At 44.3% G+C, this 20,029-nt stretch overlaps 1 protein-coding gene across 1 annotated transcript in view; it reads right to left on the bottom strand.

Moving 5' to 3' along the window:
• Positions 1-9,296: 9,296 nt before the first annotated feature.
• LOC135210456 (uncharacterized) overlaps positions 9,297-20,029 on the bottom strand; it is a 55,162-nt gene continuing 44,429 nt past the window's right edge. The window contains exons 10-13 of the mRNA XM_064243351.1: positions 11,628-11,755; positions 11,320-11,422; positions 11,006-11,193; positions 9,297-9,670 (exon numbers count right to left, since the gene is read on the bottom strand). Coding sequence (XP_064099421.1) covers positions 9,297-9,670; positions 11,006-11,193; positions 11,320-11,422; positions 11,628-11,755 — 793 coding nt within the window. The remainder of the gene's footprint in view (positions 9,671-11,005; positions 11,194-11,319; positions 11,423-11,627; positions 11,756-20,029) is intronic.

Here is a 20,029-nt window from a genome sequence, read left to right as displayed (position 1 = left end):
CTACCATGGAACGCTCAGCTATTGCCACGGCTAAGTTAAGTAACTCATAAGTAATATTTTACCACATTTTTATCTTCCGGGTACCAGTATTTTCCTCTTAATAGGTCATATACGGTTCCCTGGTTGTCTCGTGGCGGCGCCATGCTGCCTCGTAAGAATTCCCGGTCCTCCATACTGGGACTTCTTATACTTATGGGCTTACTTTATTACGTTCATTGTTTTTACATCGAGTTTTAGCTAGTTCAGCCCTCCTACATTTCCTCTTAGTTTGGTATTTAGGGCTATTTTGTTATTCCGGCCCAGCATCCCGGCTCTTGCTCTTCATCGGCTATCGCTGGCTCCGAGGTAGGCCTCTGTTTCTTGGAACAGTCTGCCTCCTCCTGGGCTTCTTTCTCTTTTACTAAAAGTGTCTTTTCCATCTTTTCGATGTATTATTTATTACATTTAGGGTGTTAGGCTAGCCTAGGTGCTTGTTCCTTGTATTGGTACAGCCTGGTTCACGTGGCCCTCTCACGGTTGTGTTGCTCGCGGCCTAGGCCACTTGCGGTCACGTGTCCCATCGCACCTTACCCTACCCCCCCCCCCGCCCTCCCCTTTTGGTATAGGGAGGAGCTGGGGGACCCCTTGGTTGTCATGACAACCTCAGTTGCCTTCTCTCCCACCTTCTTCTTGAGGCGGCCAGGGGTTCCTCCCAATCGGGGGTATAGGGCGGCGAACCAACTCACTGAGCGGTACCGAGTCTCCATGCGGTAGTTTGGTGAGGCGGGGAGGAGTAGGCCATCCCTCCCCCCTCTCTCTCGCTCCCGCCGTGTTACTCCGAGACCTTCCCCCCCTCCCCAGTTGCTCAGCCACCTACCTCGCTATACGAAAGGAGCCTTCCGTCGCAGCCGGGGCACCTTTGGTTATGGGTTACTGGCTCCGCTAGCGAGCGTGGGCACCTCGAGTGGTCGGTTGCTTGCCTACTATATCCTTCATCTCTCCCCCGCTACCGGAAGAGAGCTTGTCTCTTACCCGCGCACTCTTCTTCTAGTAAGACGGTCGGAGGAGGTTAGGTTTTATTTTATTATCACTATTTTTAAGGATATACCCTAATTTTGTTACAATGAATTGTATTATTATGATTGAATTTATTTCCATCCCCGCCATTTTCCGTCGTGGTTTCCTTTTACCACCACTCCTGGTTGGTTTCTCTTTTGTGTCTCCGCCATCGGCGGAGCTATAGCCTGGAGAGTACAACCAACCTGGTTACCACACGTATTTTGGCGGGGCTCTGGTTTAATCTAACTTTATCGCTCCGGCACAAGCGGAGCATCTGTTAGACTGTAAGTGTTTACCTGGTACTCATGTATCTTTCCACTTACAGGCTACCAACTGCCAGTCCCAGCGTGTAACGCGACGCTGTTCGACCCCTGTGGACATGATGATGTAGGTCTCACCGCCCCCTGTGCCACATCTTACAACGAGATGATCGTCTGGCACCCAGAAGCCTGCGCCATCTGCTACGACTGGTCGGTCATCTGGGAGATGGGTAAGTCCGTTATAGCTTACTTATCATTTTACTAACAACTTTTAGTCGTAAGTTTGTTAACCCCGTTCCACCATTGGGAGCTAATCTTGCCTTTCTTTCAGGCTACCGGTGTGAGGGAAGTCGCCCTCGCCACCCTGAAAGCGTGGGTGGGCGGCTTCGGAAGAACGCCGCCAAAGGCCAGCCCTACATTCTGGATAAGAAGCTGGCCGTCCAGATCTTCCCCGCGGGCAAGTCGACTGGTTACGTTGACCCCTTGTCCGCTGCCCCGCTGATAGCCTCCATCCAGCAAGACCTCCAGCAATCTTTTGGGGTCGTAGCCTCCCAGGAGTCGGTCCCGGACGTCGCTGCCCTGGACCTTAACATCGAACCTATGGCGGTAGGGGTGGAGGATTTGTTGGTTGAGGTAGGTGTCGTGGGCGCCCAAGGTCTTTCCTTGGGTGCTTCTGGATCTTCTCCTGTCCCCTCTTCTAGTGCTTCATTCCAAGGCTTTGTGGGATCTGAGATCCCTACCCGCTCCCTGCTCTCTCTGTACCCCCAAAGGTGAAGGGACAGAGAGAACCGAAGACTCTGGCCAAGACAACTTCTAGGAAGTCGTCTTCGTCTTCTTCGGCTAGGAAGTCGTCGACTTCCTACGCCGATGCGGTGAAAGCAAGGCCGAGCTCTTCTCACCCAAAGAGCTCCAGAAGCAAGGCTTCGAAGGAGAAGGCTCGCGCTCCCGCCGAGCCACTGCCTTCTCCCGCCTCCACCGCTTCCACTCCGGCTACGCCGGTAGGGGTAGCAGGTCCTAGCACCTTTGATCCCTCTGCTTTCTCAGCAGTGGTGATGCAACAGGTGGGCGTGCTGGTGGGCTCGCAAGTCTCCGCCCGGTGGGGACACGGTTCGAGCAGATGTTTGCACAGTTTTGTGGGGTTCAAACACTCTGTCTCAGTCTGGCCAATCAATTCAAGATCTCTAACAGGATGAGAGAAAATGAGGACCGAGTAGCTGGGCTATCTCAGGTTCCTCCTCCCAGTCTCCCCAGCGTCAAGCACTGGGATTCTTCAACATCCCGCCATATGACTCTTTGCCAGCTTCTCTATGGAGAACCCTGGATGAGTAGCTGCCTACGCTCCGTTCAAAGGATGGAATGATCTCTATCTCGGAGTGTGGAAACTCGAAGGATTGAGGACTTCGAGTTTTCACCCTCCGGGTCTGACGCAGCCTTTCATCGTTATGCTAGGCTGACGCCAACGGCTCTGACGAGGGAAGACAAGATCTCTAAGGAGTCGGTCCTATATAGTAGAGATCATGCTCAGCGGGAATGGGTTCACTGCTTGAGGACTGGGAGTGTACGAACACCAAACTCCAGGCCTACAAGAGTCCTTCACTAGTTTTCGCGACGGAAGAGGAGGTTTCTCTCCGTTCGCCAACGAAATTAGTGGAGAAGTCCTTCAAGCAGTCCTCAAGGATGAGCCCATCCCACAGTGTTGAGGGAGGCGGAGTCTACTTCTCCGTCTTCGGTTCCCGGCTTTCGGAGAATTGTGGGAGAACTTGCCAGCTACGTTCACGCTTGGTAAGCTCAAACCGGACTGCGCCATGGACCAGTTCGGCGAGAAACTACCAAGGCTGCCGGATTCCCTAATCCAGGCAGAGTTTGATGCGCGAACCAGGTTTGGCAGGTCCCTCAATTCCCTTATAATTACGGAAATGGCTGCCCTCTCTTATGCTACGGAAACCGCTGTTCAAGATTCTGGCGAAATCTCAGTTCCAGACGGTTCAATAACGGACGCTTTTTGACTTCTTCCAGGCTAGGAGGAACTGCCGAAAGCATGTTCTACAAGAGTGTACCATTAGGCATGAGCCGAATAGACTCTTGGCCTCTAGCATGTGGGGAGCGGATCTCTTCCCAGAGTCCGCGGTTAACGAAGTACACCACGAAGCTGCTAGGCTCAACCAGAGCCTTAGAGCTAGGTGGGGTATTTCCTCGAAGAGGAAACAAGGAGTCCGTTCCCACTGCTGGTAAGAAACCGAAGAAGCTGGTAAGAGGTTCCCAGCCATATAAAAACAACTCCAGCAACAGCAGCAATTTGTGCAGGCGGTCCCGGTTACCCAACAAGGACAACCTGCCAGTTCAAAGCAGAATCAGCCTATCCTCCTGTTGCCCCCTCAATCTCAGCCATCCACTTCCTACGCTATCTCGCCGGCCTTCAACCCTGCATATGAGGCTCAAGGCTACAATCAGCCGAGAGGTAGGGCGAGAGGTTACTTTCGTCAGCGTGGCGCAGGAAGGGGTACGAGGAGCAGACAGTTCAGGGGAGGGCGTGGTGGCCAACCCGCCCATCAACAATGAGGCTCCCCAGGTAGGAGGGAGGCTGTTCCTCTTCCGCCACAGGTGGGGGTTCAGCAATTGGCACAGAGCATAGTGTCCAAAGGATTGGGCTGGAGTTGGATCAAAGATCCTCCTCCAATCAAATCATTCCACCAGATACCGTCAAAGGAATTGACAGATTACGCGGAAGAACTCCTTCAGAAAGGAGCTATTGCGAGAGTCAAACATCTAAATTTCAGGTCGCTTATTCAGCGTGCCAAAGAAAGGCTCAACAAAAAGAAGGGTAATCTTAGACTTGTCAAAGCTAAACTCTTTCATTCGTTGCGACAAGTTCAAGATGCTTACCCTCTCGCAAGTAAGGACCTTACTTCCGCGTGGAGCCGTCACATGCTCCATCGATCTTACAGACGCATACTATCATATCCCTATAGCCAGGCACTTCCGCCCATTCCTAGGATTCAGGCTAGGAAATCAAACATTCTCATTCAAAGTGATGCCCTTCGGTCTGAATGTAGCCCCCAGGGTATTCACAAAAATAGCAGAAGTGGTTGTTCAACAATTGAGAGCTCAGGGAATCATGGTAGCAGCATACCTCGACGATTGGTTGATCTGGGCACCAACAGTCGAGGAATGTCTCAAAGCCACCAAAAAGGTAGTTCACTTTCTGGAACATCTCTGGGGTTCCAGATAAACAAAACGAAATCCAGACTTACTCCGGAATCTCGTTTTCAGTGGCTAGGAATCCAATGGGATTTGTCTTCCCACAATCTGTCAATTCCAGTGGCCAAACGGAAGGAAATAGCAAAATTCTGTCAGACAATTTCTCAAATGCAAGCAAACGTCAAGAAGAAACCAGGAGAGAATCCTAGGTCTCTTCAATTTGCTTCAGGTAACAGATATCCTTCTGAAAGCAAGGCTGAAAGATATAATCGAATTTGGCGGTCAAGAGCAAACTCCAAATATCGAGACAAGTTGTCGTAGTAACCCTCCCACAGATCCTCCGCAACCCCACTACGGCCTTGGTCAAAAGTAAAGAACTTAGCCAAGAAAGTACCCCTTCAATATCCCCTCCCAGTGTTAACCATTCACACGGATGCATCCCTGTCCGGGGTGGGGGGGGGGGGGGATACTCTCAGTTCAAACAGGTTCAGGGGACTTGGTCAGTTCAATTTCGCCAGCTCCACATAAACGTGTTGGAAGCAATGGCAGTATTTCTCACTCTGAAGAGACTGCTTCCCCCGAAGAAGTCTCATCTAAGGCTATTTTGGACAGTGCAGTGGTAGTTCATTGCATCAACAGAGGAGGGTCCAAATCCAAGCATGTGAATCATGTCATGATAGCCATCTTTGCATTAGCAAACAAACACAAATGGCATCTGTCTGCCACTCACCTGGCAGGAGTAAGGAATGTGATAGCAAGACGACCCTGTCCCGGTCAGTTTCCTCTGGAATCAGAGTGGTCTCTGGACGACGGGTCATTCCAGTGGGTAAGCCGGAGAGTCCCAGGTCTCCAAGTGGATCTCTTCGCCTCACAAGCGAACCACAAGCTCCCTTGCTATGTGGCCCCCAACTGGACCCTCTGGCTTATGCCACGGACGCCCTGTCGTTGGATTGGAATCAGTGGAGGAGAATTTATATTTTTCCTCCAGTGAATCTTCTCTTGAAAGTCCTAAGCAAACAACTAAGGTCTTTCAAAGGGATAGTAGCTCTGATTGCTCCGGACTGGCCCAAGAGCAACTGGTATCCTCTTCTTCTGGAATTGGTCTCCGACCTCAACGGATCCCAATCCCAAGCTATCACAATCAGTACAAATGAGGACTGTGTTCGCTTTCCTCAGGAATTCTCCAGACCCTAACTTTATGGACTTCATGAAGTTTGCGGCTAATAAAGATGCTGATATTGACCCACAGAATATTCTCTTCCTAGAATCAGATAAGAGAGAGTCAACCATTAGACAATATGACTCAGCTGTTAAAAATTAGCATCTTTCTTGAGAGAATCGAACACTACAACCATGACAGTTAATTTGGCTATATCCTTTTTCAGGTCCTTAGTTTGAAAAAGGTTTAGCAGCTAGCACGATTACCACTCATAAATCGGCTTTGAAGAAAATCTTTCAAGTAGGTTTTCAGATAGATCTGACTGAATCTTATTTCACATCTATCTCTAAAGCCTGTGCTAGACTTAGACCTTCTCAGAGGCCTACTACAGTTTCATGGTTCTTGAATGATGTCCTCAAAACTAGCTTCAGATACTGACAAACTCATCCTGTACATTCATAATGCTCCTGAGGAAGACATTATTCTTATTAAGCCTAGCCTCAGGAGCCAGAATTTCAGAACTGTCGGCTCTATCCAGGGATGCGGGTCATGTGGGAATTCTCCCATCAGGAGAAGTTCTACTTGCTCCGGATCGTAGCTTTTTAGCCAAAAATGAGGATCCTCTTGCAAGGTGGCTCCTTGGAAGGTTATCCCACTTCCACAGGATCCTTCTCTCTGCCCAGTATCAACTCTTAGAGCCTTTCTATCTCGTACTTCTTCAAGATCCTCAGGTGCTCTCTTCATGAGAGAAAAAGGTGGTACTTTGTCAGTAAAAGGTATTAGACAACAAATCCTTTACTTCATTAAACAAGCCAACCCTGAGTCATTCCCAAAAGCACATGATATCAGGGGAGTAGCCACCTCAAATTAATTATTTTCAACATATGGAAAAACTTTGAGGATCTTAAAAAAGTAATACTGATGGAAATCCCCGACAGTCTTTAAACGGCATTATTTAAAGTCCTTGGAATCTTAAAGTTTTTCAGCAGTAGCAGCGGGAAACATTGTTTCCCCATGAATACTGTTATAGTAGTTGTAGTATAGATCCAGGTCTCCTTCCTACCTACATCAGCCAACATGCCTCACCCTATCCGCCAGGGCTACTCGAATATTCATAGCCTTAGCCGTTGAATCATATAGTGGATTGTCCCTTTTTTTTTTTGCTAGGGACATCCACACTTGTACTGATAATGTACTTCAGTGTACCTACCCTTATTTTTATGCTAGGGTAGGACACAATGTGTGTATATATTCACCATTTTTGTATTAATGATGAACTTCAGTGTACCTACCCTTATTTTTATGCTAGGGTAGGACACAATGTGTTTGTATATATTTTGCAATACTTGTATTAATGATGGACTTCAGTGTACCTACCCTTAATTTTATGCTAGGGTAGGACACAATGAGTTTGTATATTTTGTAAATTTGTTAAGTAAATCCCTTTTTCTTTATATTACATGCATCACTGTAATTTACTGTAATTACCATTTAAGTACTTTAAGATTACTAACGTTCTATTGTTTTACTGTTTAGTATAAGTTAGTTTAAGTGCTTACTTTGTATGCTGTAATTGATTTACTTATATTATATCCATCATTTTACACTGTTTTTCATTGTCCCTTTTTTCCCATCTTGTCTGTTTCTCTGGTACTCTTTCATAGGCCGACACGAGCTGAGCCCAGAAAAGGGATTTTGACAAAGGAAAAATCTATTTCTGGGTGATTGGCTCGTGTCGCCCTATGAAACCCCCCCCAAAACCCCCCTTTATGATTTGTTTCCACCCCCCCTTGCAGGACAAGATGTATTAGTTGTTTTTAGATTAAGGATGTCCGCTAGGGCGCTGCTGTCCGTGGCGTCTTCTAGTAGTAGTAGTAGAGGCTGCATCGCCCGTTGGTATCAGCTCTCTCTTGGGGGATTCTGATGGGAAGTTCTATTTGGTGTTTGTCTCGTGGTAGTGTTCCACACTCGCCCCTATTATCATACCGACACTTCTTTTTAAGAGTGAGCGAAGTCAGTTTTACTGACATTTTCTTAATTTTGTTTTTTTCTCTGGTAATTTTAGGTTAATTTTACCTAGAAAGAATGATATTAAGGATCCTTTCATAGGGCGACACGAGCCAATCACCCAGAAATAGATTTTCCTTTGTCAAAATCCCTTTGTTAAGAAGTGCAGAAGTCTATATGAATAGTTATGTAGGACTATATTAGCTAGGAAATCTACTAGTAGAGTTATGGTAGATGAAGGCGAGAAACAAATACAAACCAAGGTTACCAAAGCAAAGACTGACTAATAATAAAGAGAAGAGAAAAGAGAATAAAACAAACATAACACTTTTCCAGGCTGTCCCTGGTTAATGGTGATTCAGTTTTATGGCGCTTCTCTAGCGCCATAAAATCAGCGATTATGGCGCCATAATGGGCCGAGTTTTGGTTATCAGCGCTGTAAGGCGCCGATAATAGAGGAGCAATTAACTGGTTATCGACGCCATTAACCGAAATTTGGTGCCACAAGTGCCATAAATTGCAGTTTCGGTTAATGGGGGTTTTTGCTTATCAGCACCCTGCTGAGAACAGACCAACCCCCCCCCCCCCGGATCACCGGGGATTGCTTGTACTGTTAATTTCCATTTCAGACCTGAATTCAAATTTTCCATTTCAGTGCTGAATGACCTCATAGGTCCCAGTGCTTGGCCTTTGGCCAGAATTCTATATTCAACTCAACTTTATCCAACAGACAGACAAAGAATAGTAGTCTTCCAGCAGATTTGCCATTTGGATTATCATTTACCCATGAATCACTTACCTCACTTTTTAATTCTGCAGCAGTACTAATAGCTCTGTCCACAGTTCCCCATTTTTCATTGTTATTCTTAGCAATTACAGGCATTCCCCCAATTTTATTACAAGCACCCTCGGTTATTGGCGATCAGGTTTTATGGGGCTTGTCTAGCAGTGAAACATGCTGATTTCCAGTTATCAGTGCCAATAATAGAGTACTGGTGCCGATACATACCTAGCAGAGCTGCCGTTAACCAATTATTAGCGCCAAATTCCGTCTATTTACGATTTTCACTTATCATCAAGCTGTCAAAATGGAACCCCCACCGATTAACGGGGACTGTCTGAATTTCATTAGTCATTAGCTTATTCATAATCTTTTTCAGTCTTTTTCACTATTTTATTTTAAAATGTGATAAAATTGCTGTAATTCTACACCATAGCAGGTATCGAAATACATACTTCAATAATAAGTGCCTCTCCCAATTGTAACATTAGTGACACAGTTAAGTGTGTAATTAATGTTAGCAGTATATATAACATTTTCTTAAATTTTAGATTTGGTCTCTTTGTGTTTGCTCCAACTTCCTACATCAGTTTTCTTTGATGCTCCTTACTTCTTTGTGTATATTTTTGGGTAGTTTTAATACACTTTGGCTACTATGCACTTTTGAATTTTCTGGGAACTGCACTAACAGTGTGCCAATTATGCCTGTATGGTGTCCATGAATGATAGGCAATACTTTTATATTTTCAGCAGATTTAGAGTATCTTTCATAACAGTGGCTTTTCTGTTTTGTGCTTCTTGTGATTTTTCAAAGTGATGTGCTTTGTCATTTGATAAGGACCCAAACTTCTTCTCAGGGAGCTGCTATGGTCAAGTATATCTGCCCAATTTCACTTGTGAGAGACATATTATGAGTGGTCACCTGATCAGTGGAAATGAGGATATGAATCAAAATGGTCCACAATGTTGCTGCAGGTATGTCTGCTTCATCCACTTTAGGTTCTTGTGTTTCCAGGTCAGCAATAAAGCTATAATTTTTGGCAGGTAAAGAAGTGCCATTCTTCTGATGATATTGCAGTAGCTCAGTCCAGTTGTCAGCCCAATCAACTCTCGTGCTCTTCACCTGCTCTATCCATTGTTCAACCTGCTTGCTTCTACTTTGTCTACAGCCTGCAGTGCACAATCTAGTAGCTATGCCTGACTGAGGAAGACTTGTACCTGTCTTGGCTGCAGAGAAAAAAAATTCTTCAATGCTGAATATGATTTGGCAGCAGACAATTCTGCTATTGCAAGGATGGGCATGAACTTTAGCTGAGAAATTGTCATGTGCCATCTCTCCATCATCTACTAGTTGCATCTCCTCATCAGTGGCTACAGTAGAGACATCCAAAAGATAATGAAAAGATGCTCATCACTTCAGATCAGTATTGTGGCTGCAACATTACACAAGCCAACTAAACTTTTGATACTCTCAACACTGGCAACAGAATATGATTTGATAGGATCTAGGTTGGCCAGGTGTTCAGTGAGGACATGGGTGAAGATAAACCCAAAGCAACCATAGCAACCATAGCAACCCTAGACAGGCCATCTTGTGTCACAGAAGCAACTGGTTTTTGACAGCTACTAAGTTCATATCACCATGTCTTTAAAGGGTCTTCACTAGTAGCAGAGCCAATTACCTGTTAGTAGTAATTCCACTTATCCCGCTCTCCCTGGAGATATCGATGTTCAAGGATGCATCAAGTCATGATTGGGAGCACATTTATTGGACTACCAAAAAATAGGCACTGTGATGTCATAGACCAAGAGGCTGTCTTCCTTGTCCACTAAACAATCACTCCTATTCTAGCAAGAAGGGTTATAAGTGTGACAATTAACAACTCAATGACAGTAATTTGCTTGAGAAATCAGGGTGGCACAAGATCCAAGATATTGTACCCTCCAAACTAAATTGCAACTTAGGCATATTTTTGACTGATAGGTTAAGATGAAATACGCAAAGTTAGATTTTCATGCAAACCCAGCCCCACTGTTCCTTACAGCCTTACTTCCAGAATACAGTATATAAAAAATGGAGAAGGTGACTGATAGTACTTGCCAACCAGGTAGCACATGAGTAGTGATACTACTACGTATTCTTCTTCCATCTGTTAAACAAAGGCTGTTGAACCCATACATATATGAAGATAATGAATGGGAGCATATATACATGATTAATGGGTTTGTATGAAAAAACTTTTTGTATCATAAAATTTCACATTTATCAGTATTTTTTTATTTATAAATAAATAAATCTATCAAAAACTTTCAAAACAGTTTTAAAAAATCCACATTTAAAATGCAACCACAGTTGGACTTGAAGAAGTGAGAATTGGTTACATTCAAGTACCTTGTTACATGGGATGGTGGCCCTCACTTCACTCTGACTGGATGAAAATTGCAAATGAGCTACATGGAGAAAGGCTCAATGTTGCCTATTTACAATGATAATTAACTTCTCATTAACACTCAAACAAATAAACAACCTGGCAAACTTGTCAGCTCTGCTTACAGAATTACCAATAAATTTTACTTTTAAAAAGTATGTCAAAACCAACCTCTTTACTAGATGCGCTCCGGTTTTCATTTCGTATTTATTAAGAAGGTTATTTAGGAAGACAAGGATTTCTCTAGATTTTGTTGCTACTGCAGTGACTGGGTCATTTGCACATAAGAGAAGACAATTCAAGTAACCACAATCACATACCCTGGAAAACAAGAGAATATTAATAGTTTTAAAACATGACTGCTAGCAGCTTCCTTCCTTATTTCAGATTTATATTTGAATAAAATTCACCATAGTATTTATATAAGAAATTGCAAGAAACACCTACCAAGTTATGATCTTCAAAATTTGTTTTTGCACTTCGTGTTTGTCAAGTTTGGTTATCTTTCCCCCCTTAAATGTCACAGCCGGGAATTCTCCATCAACCATACCTTTAACATATACACAAGATAGTGAGACAAGTTTTAAAAGGGCAGAACTGCCATTCTGACATACCATATTTCAAGTACTATTCATGAATAGAACATATGGTACTTACTTATTACTAAAAGCTCAAATTAATGTTCATAAATAGAACATATGGCACTTATTAGTAAAAGTTCAAATTAATATGTAAAAAGGACATGGAGGCAGCACCTGATTTCTGAAGGCTTTCATTGATGTGACTGTGAATAAACTCGAGGGCATTCAACCGGATTTCATCATCATCATCTTCTGTTGACCTCTGCATGATGTTGATGACAATGTTGTTTAAATCCTCCTCACTAGTGGTAAACACAGTAGATGATCATTTTTAAATACTGTGACTACACAATATATAAACTCATTACATGCATGCATACTGTCTTAGGGAAGGTGCTATACTATGTTTCAAATCCTTACATGAAAAAAGATTTTGTTACCATAATTTAATTCCAGAAAAAATATTTAACTTTAAAAGTGTCTAAAACATATAAATCTTATATAAAAAATCTTTATGAAAAATAATGTCAACTAATTATATGGAGTATTTTCTGGTCCTTCTAAATTGTTTAATAAATAATAATTTACCCTGGAGAGATCAAAACAAAAAAAATCCTGTCACTGACATTATTCACAGAAACTGAATGCTATCAAGTTGGAAAAAGTAATGATGATAAGACTGAAGGAGGAAGAAAAATGTATAAACATGATATTGTTATGATACAATAAAGTTTGTTCATACTTACCTGGCAGATATATATATAGCTGTATTTTCCGAAGTCCGTGGTCGGCCAGGTGGTTAGTACCCATTCCCGCCGCTGGGAGGCGGGTGTCAGGAACCATTCCCATTTTCTATTCAGATTTTTAAATGCCACTGTCCCCGAGGGGAGGTTGGGCGGGTACTTGATTATATATATCTGCCAGGTAAGTATGAACAAACTTTATTGTATCATAACAATATCATTTTGTTCATGACACTTACCTGTCAGATATATATATAGCTGATTCCCCACCATTGGAGGTGGGGGAGGGACATGGGGCGAATAAAAAGGATTTTGGGAAACATTTCACATGCAGATGATAGACATCTTGGTTCCTTACCTGTTAGCATAGCTGACTTCGTGATTACTGTCACTCAAGTCTACTTTTGCTTTACTAGAGTCTCCAGCAAGGACGTGACCTGTATAGCTGGTGAGATCTAGATGATCTGACAACGGGGGCGTGACCACAATGTGTCTAGACCATATTGACCATACATTAAGGGCAGCGAAGCAAAGAAACAACCACCACCTGACCTAGCCTAACAAAGTTAGTCCCTGAAACTTTAAGGCTAAATAAAGGGAAGTCCGCCTCTAGCGGTCGACCCTACAACCAAAAAACCAACAACAATAATACAAAAGCACACCTATCCATTTTCTAAAGGATAGGATTCGTGCCGCTCCCCATACCCAAAAACTGAATCTGCTGATATGTATGGTCCAAGCGAAAAGCAGTTCTCATATGCCACTTTCACATCCCTGAGGTAGTGTGAAGCGAACACAGAGTTGCTTCGCCAAAATGTGGTGCTCACAATGTCGCTGAGCGCCATATTCTTCTGAAATAAATGCCATCGAAGTTGCGACAGCTCTCACTTCATGAGCATTGACTTTCAGAATCTTTAGATCACTATCTGGGCAGGACGAATGAGCCTCCCTGATGGTGCTTCTCAAGAAGAACGCTAAGGCGTTCTTAGACATTGGTAAATCAGGTCTTTTCACAGAACACCAAAGATTGTCCGATTGACCTCTACTTTGTTTTGTTCTATCCAGGTAAAATTTTAGAGCTCTGACAGGGCACAGAACTCTTTCTGGCTCTCGACCAACGATCCCTGCTAACCCCTTGATATCGAAGCTCTTGGGCCAGGGATTGGAAGGATTTTCGTTTTTGGCTAAAAAGGAAGGACTCAAGGAACAGACTGCATCGTGTCCCCTAAATCCAACATTTTTGCTAATTGCTTGTATCTCACTCACCCTCTTTGCAGTGGCTAGGGTGGTCAGAAAGAGGGCCTTTTTAGTTAAGTCTTTCAGCGAAGCTTCGTGCAAAGGTTCAAAGGGACTCGCCATTAAAAATTTTAGAACTATGTCTAAATTCCACGAGGGTGTCTTAACCTGTGGAACTTTTGATGTCTCGAAGGATCTCAGAAGATCGTGAAGATCCCTATTATTCGTCAAATCTAGGCCTCTATGACGGAATACTGTTGACAGCATACTCTTGTATCCTCTAATTGTTGATACTGCAAGCTTGTCGACATTCCTTAGATGGAACAGGAAATCGGCGATTTGGCTCACAGAGGTCTTGGAGGAGGAAATGCCTTCTTTCCTACACCATCTTCTAAAAACAGCCCACTTAGACTGGTAGACAGATTGAGAGGAAACTCTTCTCGCAGTGGCGATAGCTTTTGCCACCGCCTTTGAAAACCTCTCGCTCTTGCCAGTTTCTTGATAGTCTGAATGCAGTCAGACTCAGAGCGAACGGGTTTTGGTGATATCTCTCGAAGTGGGCTGTTTGAGAAGATTGGGTCTTAATAAGTAGGATTCTTGGAAAAGTCCACTAGCAGGGACATGACCTCTGTGAACCACTCGCTCGCTGGCCAGAATGGTGCGACTAGTGTCATCCTTGTTCCTTCCGACGCTGCTAACTTCCTTGTTACTTCTCCCAGAAGTTTGAACGGAGGAAAGGCGTATACATCCATCCCCATCCAGTCCCAAAGCATTGCGTTCTACCGCTACTGCTTCCGGGTCGATGATCAGAGAACAGTAAAGGGGCAGTGTTCTCTTCGTTTTCGAAGTCGCGAAAAGGTCCACTAACGGTCGTCCAACCATGGTTTTCCATAACTGTTGGCAGACCTCTATGTGTAGAGTCCATTCTGTTGGAATCAGTTGATTGCGACGGCTTAAAATGTCTGCTCTGACGTTTTGGACTCCTGAAACAAATCTTGTCAAGAGAGTTATGTTCCTCTCTTCTGACCATAACAGGATTTCTCTCGCTATCTTGAAGAGAGAACGAGAGTGTGTCCCCCCCTGTTTCTTGATATAAGAAATGGCCGTGGTGCTGTCCGCGTTGATCTGAACAACTCGGCCTACGATTCGAACTTGAAAGGCTAGAAGTGCCAAGCGAATCGCCTCCAACTCCTTGAGGTTGATGTGCCAAGGCTTCTGTTCCTTTCTCCAGAGGCCTGACACTTCCTCCTTTCCCAGAGTTGCTCCCCAGCCTGTCCATAGACGCGTCTGTAAATAACACTAGGTCGGGGTTCTGAAGACAGAGGGACACTCCTTTCGACATCTTGGTGGGATCGAGCCACCACTCTAGGTGTTTCTTGACCAACGGGGAGATTCTCAAATCCTCCTCTAGGTTTTGTTTGTCTTGCCAATTTTTCTGTTAGGAAAACTGTAGGGGCCTGAGATGTAACCTCCCTAGAGAAACAAACTTCTCCAGCGAAGAAATGGTCCCCAGCAGACTCATCCATTCCTTCGCTGAGCATGTTTCCTTCTCCAAGAAGGCTGACACTTTTTTCTAAGCCTTTCCGTTGACGTTCTAGCGACGGAAAAGCCCGAAAAGCCACTGAATCCATCTGAATCCCCAAGATACACGATGGACTGTGTTGGGGGTCAGATGGGACTTTTCGTAATTGATCAGGAGACCTAAAGATTTCGCCAACAGTAACGTAGTCTGAAGGTCCTCCAGACACCTTGCTCTCGATGACGACCGTATGAGCCAGTCGTCCAGGTAGAGGGAGACTCGTATATTCGAGAGGTGAAGCCACTTTGCCACGTTCCGCATGAGAAAAGTGAAAATCATTGGAGCTGTGCTCAGTCCGAAGCATAGAGCTCTGAACTGGAAGACCTGTCCTCTTAAAATGAACCTGGGAGGAAACTTCCTGGACTGGGGATGGATGGGAAACATGGAAGTAAGCGTCTTGGAGATCCAATGACACCATCCAATCCCCTAGTCTCAAGGCCCCCAGGACCGACTGAGATTTTTGTTTCCATTTTGAAGGTTTCTTTCTTCACGAAAAAATTCAGACTGCTGACATCTAGGACAGGCCTCCATCTCCCAGACTGCTTCGGAACCAGGAATAACCTGTTGTAGAAGCCTGGGGAATCTGTTAAGAGCACTCGTTCTACTGCTTTCTTCTCGATCATCTGATCTAATAAATCGAGTAGAATCTGTTGCTTTTCTGGCTGATAAGATGGTGACAGGTCTATAGGCTTCATGCTTAAAGGCGGCATGGAGAGAAAGGGAATTTTGTATCCCTTCTCTATTTTCTTGAGGGACCCAGGCGTCCGTCCCCCTTGCTCTCCAAGCCTCTGCAAAGAGAGAAAGTCTCCCTCCCACCGGTGCCTGAAGGGCAAGGTTGTCATTTCTTTCCCCTTTGTTTTGCAGGGGTTTTGCCTTTAGCAAAGCCCCTTCCTCTTGTAGAAGCTCTTGATGTTGCTCTGCCACGAAAGGGCTTAAATTCTTCTTGGTGCTTGAGCTGCTCGAGTGAAGAGGATTTGCGCCGCAGGAAGTCTAGATGATTGAGACAGCAAATCCTGTGTCGCTTTCTCTTTCAGGTTCACAGATAAATCCTTTACCATATCAGGAAAAAGATGGGAAGAAAAGGGGGCAATAATAACTCTGCTTTTGTGTTAGCGAAGAAACTGATTTAGCCAGCCCAAAACTGCAGAAAAGCGCCGTTTCTTTAATATTCCCGTATAAAGTGGGCCGCTAACTCATCTGAGCCATCCCTTACTGCTTTATCCATACATGACAGGACGCTCGATAACTCCTCTAATGAACTGATTCTGGGGTCTTAGCTTGTAGACCTAAAGCTCCCAAGCACCAGTCTAGGAAGTTGTTAAATACTTCCAACGTCCTGTACAGTCCTTTTAGATGGTGATCTATCTCAGGTATAGTCCATGAAACCTTAGCGAGGACAGGTAAGATCCTCGGTGCTTCGACCAGGTTTGAGAAATCACCTTGCGCAGACGAAATAAGTCTCACCCCTGTTTTCTTCTCCGGTCTCATACCATATACCGGCTCTCCCGTTTAACTTAGCTGGAGGAAGCGCAAAGGACATCTTTCCTTTCGTCTTCCTTGATTCCATCCAGTCATTCATTCTCTTAAACGCTCTTTTAGTGGAAAGCGAAGAAGCCATCCTAACAAAACCAGGAGCTTTTCTCGTCTTGGATGAAGAAAGTTGCGAAGGCGTGAGAGAGGAACTGGTGCTTGGAATTTTTCCGAAAACAATTCCTTCAGTAAGCGCGTTAACGTGCTATAATCCGTAGAGGTGCTTCTGCAGGATGTGCATCGTTAGAAGACTCTCCTTGATCTTGACGGGTCGAAGTTTCTTTAGCTAAGCAAGAAGCACTTGTCATTCGAGGCTCTGTTCGTAAGGGGGAGCTCCTATCTGCTGAAGGAATAGACGAAACAATGCGCGAATGTTCCGCTGTTGTCCTTGAAACTCTAAGACTTTCTTGTAAAGCCTTGTCTTTCGAAGCCATCAGAGGCAAAGGTTCTTCAAAAGCCTCTTTGCGGGATTCCTGTCGAGCTCCTCTCAGTTGAGTACGCTTATCTTTCTGAACGGAAGAGAAGTCTGATCTAAGTTGAAAATCCCGATTAACCGGGCGTTTAACGTCATCGCGAGCGTCCTTGATCAGGGAGCGAGACTTAGGACTCGCAGGAAGATGCGCGTCTTTCAACGAAAGCTTTCGATCCAGCTGGACTCTATTGTCTATAAAAAGTTTATCCATCAAAGAAGCGTCCTGAAGCGGGACATGCTCTAATGGACGTCGAGCGTCTTTAAAACTTTGCTTAGAACGCTTAACTTGCATCGGGGCGTCCTCCCGAGCGTCCTGGTGAGTCTTACGATCTCTCTTAAAGCGTTGCGAGTTCTCATATTCTAAAGCACGAGCCTTTCGTCGATATTCATACAGTATTTCCCTTTCTTGAGGAGTAAGATCAGACACATAATCTAAACGTTGCTCTCTTTGAATCCTAGAGCCTTCTCGAACGTCCTGATACTTCTGGCGTTGGTAGGCTCTCTCATGATAGAAGCGTCGAGTTGATGCAGAAGTCCGGCGAACGTCGACACGAGGCTTCTCTTGCTCGTTCTCAACCTCCTGACAAAAGTGAGGGCCGCCTGTGCGACATCTAACGCTTCTGTCCCCATCGCCACTTCTGGACACTCTCTCTCCGGAAACACTCGCTTGTTCTCGGTTGAGTCTGAAGGATCCAGAAGAAGACGACGCAGGAGAGGCTAAAGAACGAGGCGAAGCCGACAAAGGTTGTTTTCGATCTTTTAACAGGAAGCCAAAAGATCCTTTCTACGCCGTTGAGGCTCTTCTTCTCTCCTTGCGAAGAAAGCCGACAATCGTTGACGCAATTGCATACGAGTCTCATTAGATGGTGAAGTTCCACGTTCAGGCGAAGGACTCATCATATGCGAAGAAGGGCGAGTTAATGCCTTCTTCTTCCTCTGGACTCTAAAACGATGAAAGTTCTCAAAAGCGTCCTCATCAGAAGACGTCCTGAATCTCTTCTTAGGAGTCAAGTCTTCGAAATGTTTGGGTGATGATGAAAGAATAGGACGAGAAGTAGGACGTGAAGCGTCCCCTTTCTTAAAACCTCTCCTAAGAGGACGAGAAAGATGCTGGCCACGGGGAGGACGCCTCAGAGGACGAAAAACACTCTTTCAATATCCGCGCTCCTTCTTCACGCTTCGGCAGCCAGGGAAGCGTCCACAGGATCTGCTGAAGGGACGCCAGACCGGTGGGAATTTCCCGTAGCCCTCCTTCGGTTTTCGACATGTCCATTCCCTGAGTCCTGGGAGTCCGACAGAGGTCTATTCCTAGAGGCAATATGGGACCGATCTGACGCCCCCTCCACTACACTAGGGGCATTAATATTCTCACTACACTTCACTGTGGTCTTCAATGCACTCACTTTCGATTCTAGTGCACAAATCGACTCCATGATGGAAGAAAGGGCAATACCTTCTGAAGTAATAGCTTCATTACCTGAAGGTAAATACACAGGGTTAGATGTAACAACCTCTAAAGGAAGGTCAGAATACAAATTACTACCCTTACTTTTCACAGAATCACTTCTGGAGGAAGATCTTCTGATTCTATCCTTTCAAGCTACGAACATACGAATTCATAAGTCTTCCATTCATTCTCAGTTAACCTTTCACACACTTTACACCTATCATTCATCAAGCAAATATGATCTCTACATTTCGTGCATAATGTATGAGGATCCACCGAAGCTTTCGGTAGCCTCACTTTACACTCTAGCACGCTACACACTCTAAAACCAGTTGAACCAGAACTAGACATATTAGAGAAAACCAAAACCAAATCCAATGAAAAACCACAATCGCGTATGCCAATCCACCGAGCAAGTTTCAAAAAACCAAGAGACAATCAAATACTCAAGTGAACAAAGAGTTTATCCAAAATCCTAGGCGGAGGTCTGTAAACAGTTGTTTACCGACAGGCGACAGAAAAAAATCTGAATAGAAAATGGGAATGGTTCCTGACACCCGCCTCCCAGCGGCGGAATGGGTACTAACCACCTGGCCGACCACTGCGTGTGCCGGGAGTTTTGAAATTCTGTCGGACTTCGGAAAATACAGCTATATATATATCTGACAGGTAAGTGTCATGAACAAAACATAAAATTATGCATACAGAAAAAGGTTGTCCCTATCCAATTTCACAAAAAAAAAAAAATTGTGCAAAAATACGTTTCTGCACAGGATGAGGACAAGATTGGGATGAACAAAAAAGGTATAAATTAACTCAACTTAACTAAACTATTCACAAAAATAAATTAAGACCCATCAAAATAATCCTATAATCTTTGCCCATTAGATGCTTGTTTCTGATGCATCTCTTGACATGAGAAGGATGATGAAGAATTTGGTATATGAATGAAGTTGTTAATACAGACACGCTTAATTCCATAGCTTCACAAAATACACCTAGCCTGAACGAAGTCATAAATTTCTCCCGAACGACATATAGTCTCTGAGCTGCATAATCCAATGCACATCTTTCTTGTACATGGGAAGGCTGAAAGAGAGAATGAGAGGAAAACATTCCTGAAATAATTGTCTATTTTATTTTACTACCAAAAATGACTGACTGTTATGAAACCTAATAAGTTCTCTCCACTCTTTTATGTCCTGTGCACTTTGTCTAAACTCCCAGGTCTTTGTCCATGTTTAACGCTTTTCTGAATAACTTACTGTTCTTCATATTCTCAGCACATGTCCTAAATATCTCAGCCTCTGAGCTCTATTTCCGAAGTGCTGGTCACAACTTTCTGCACCTCTCATTTGTGATGCTATCTTCTCACTGTACTCTGGCTATGAATCTTAGCATTCTTTAGTAGCATTTTCCAATATCATTCTCTTTGTAAGAGGCCCTGTTTCCACTATAATACAACAGTACAAGCCTTTTGCATGCATCATATGCCTTTACTCTCTCTACTGACAGGATATTTTTATTTAACAGCAGTCTTTAAATGTCACATACAATATATCTGTTTTT

This window comes from Macrobrachium nipponense, chromosome 39, assembly GCF_015104395.2.
Source record: "Macrobrachium nipponense isolate FS-2020 chromosome 39, ASM1510439v2, whole genome shotgun sequence".
NCBI classification, from domain to species: Eukaryota; Metazoa; Arthropoda; class Malacostraca; order Decapoda; family Palaemonidae; genus Macrobrachium; species Macrobrachium nipponense.
The sequence above is the reverse complement of the archived record's forward strand: the minus strand, read 5'-3'. Positions and strand labels throughout refer to the sequence as shown.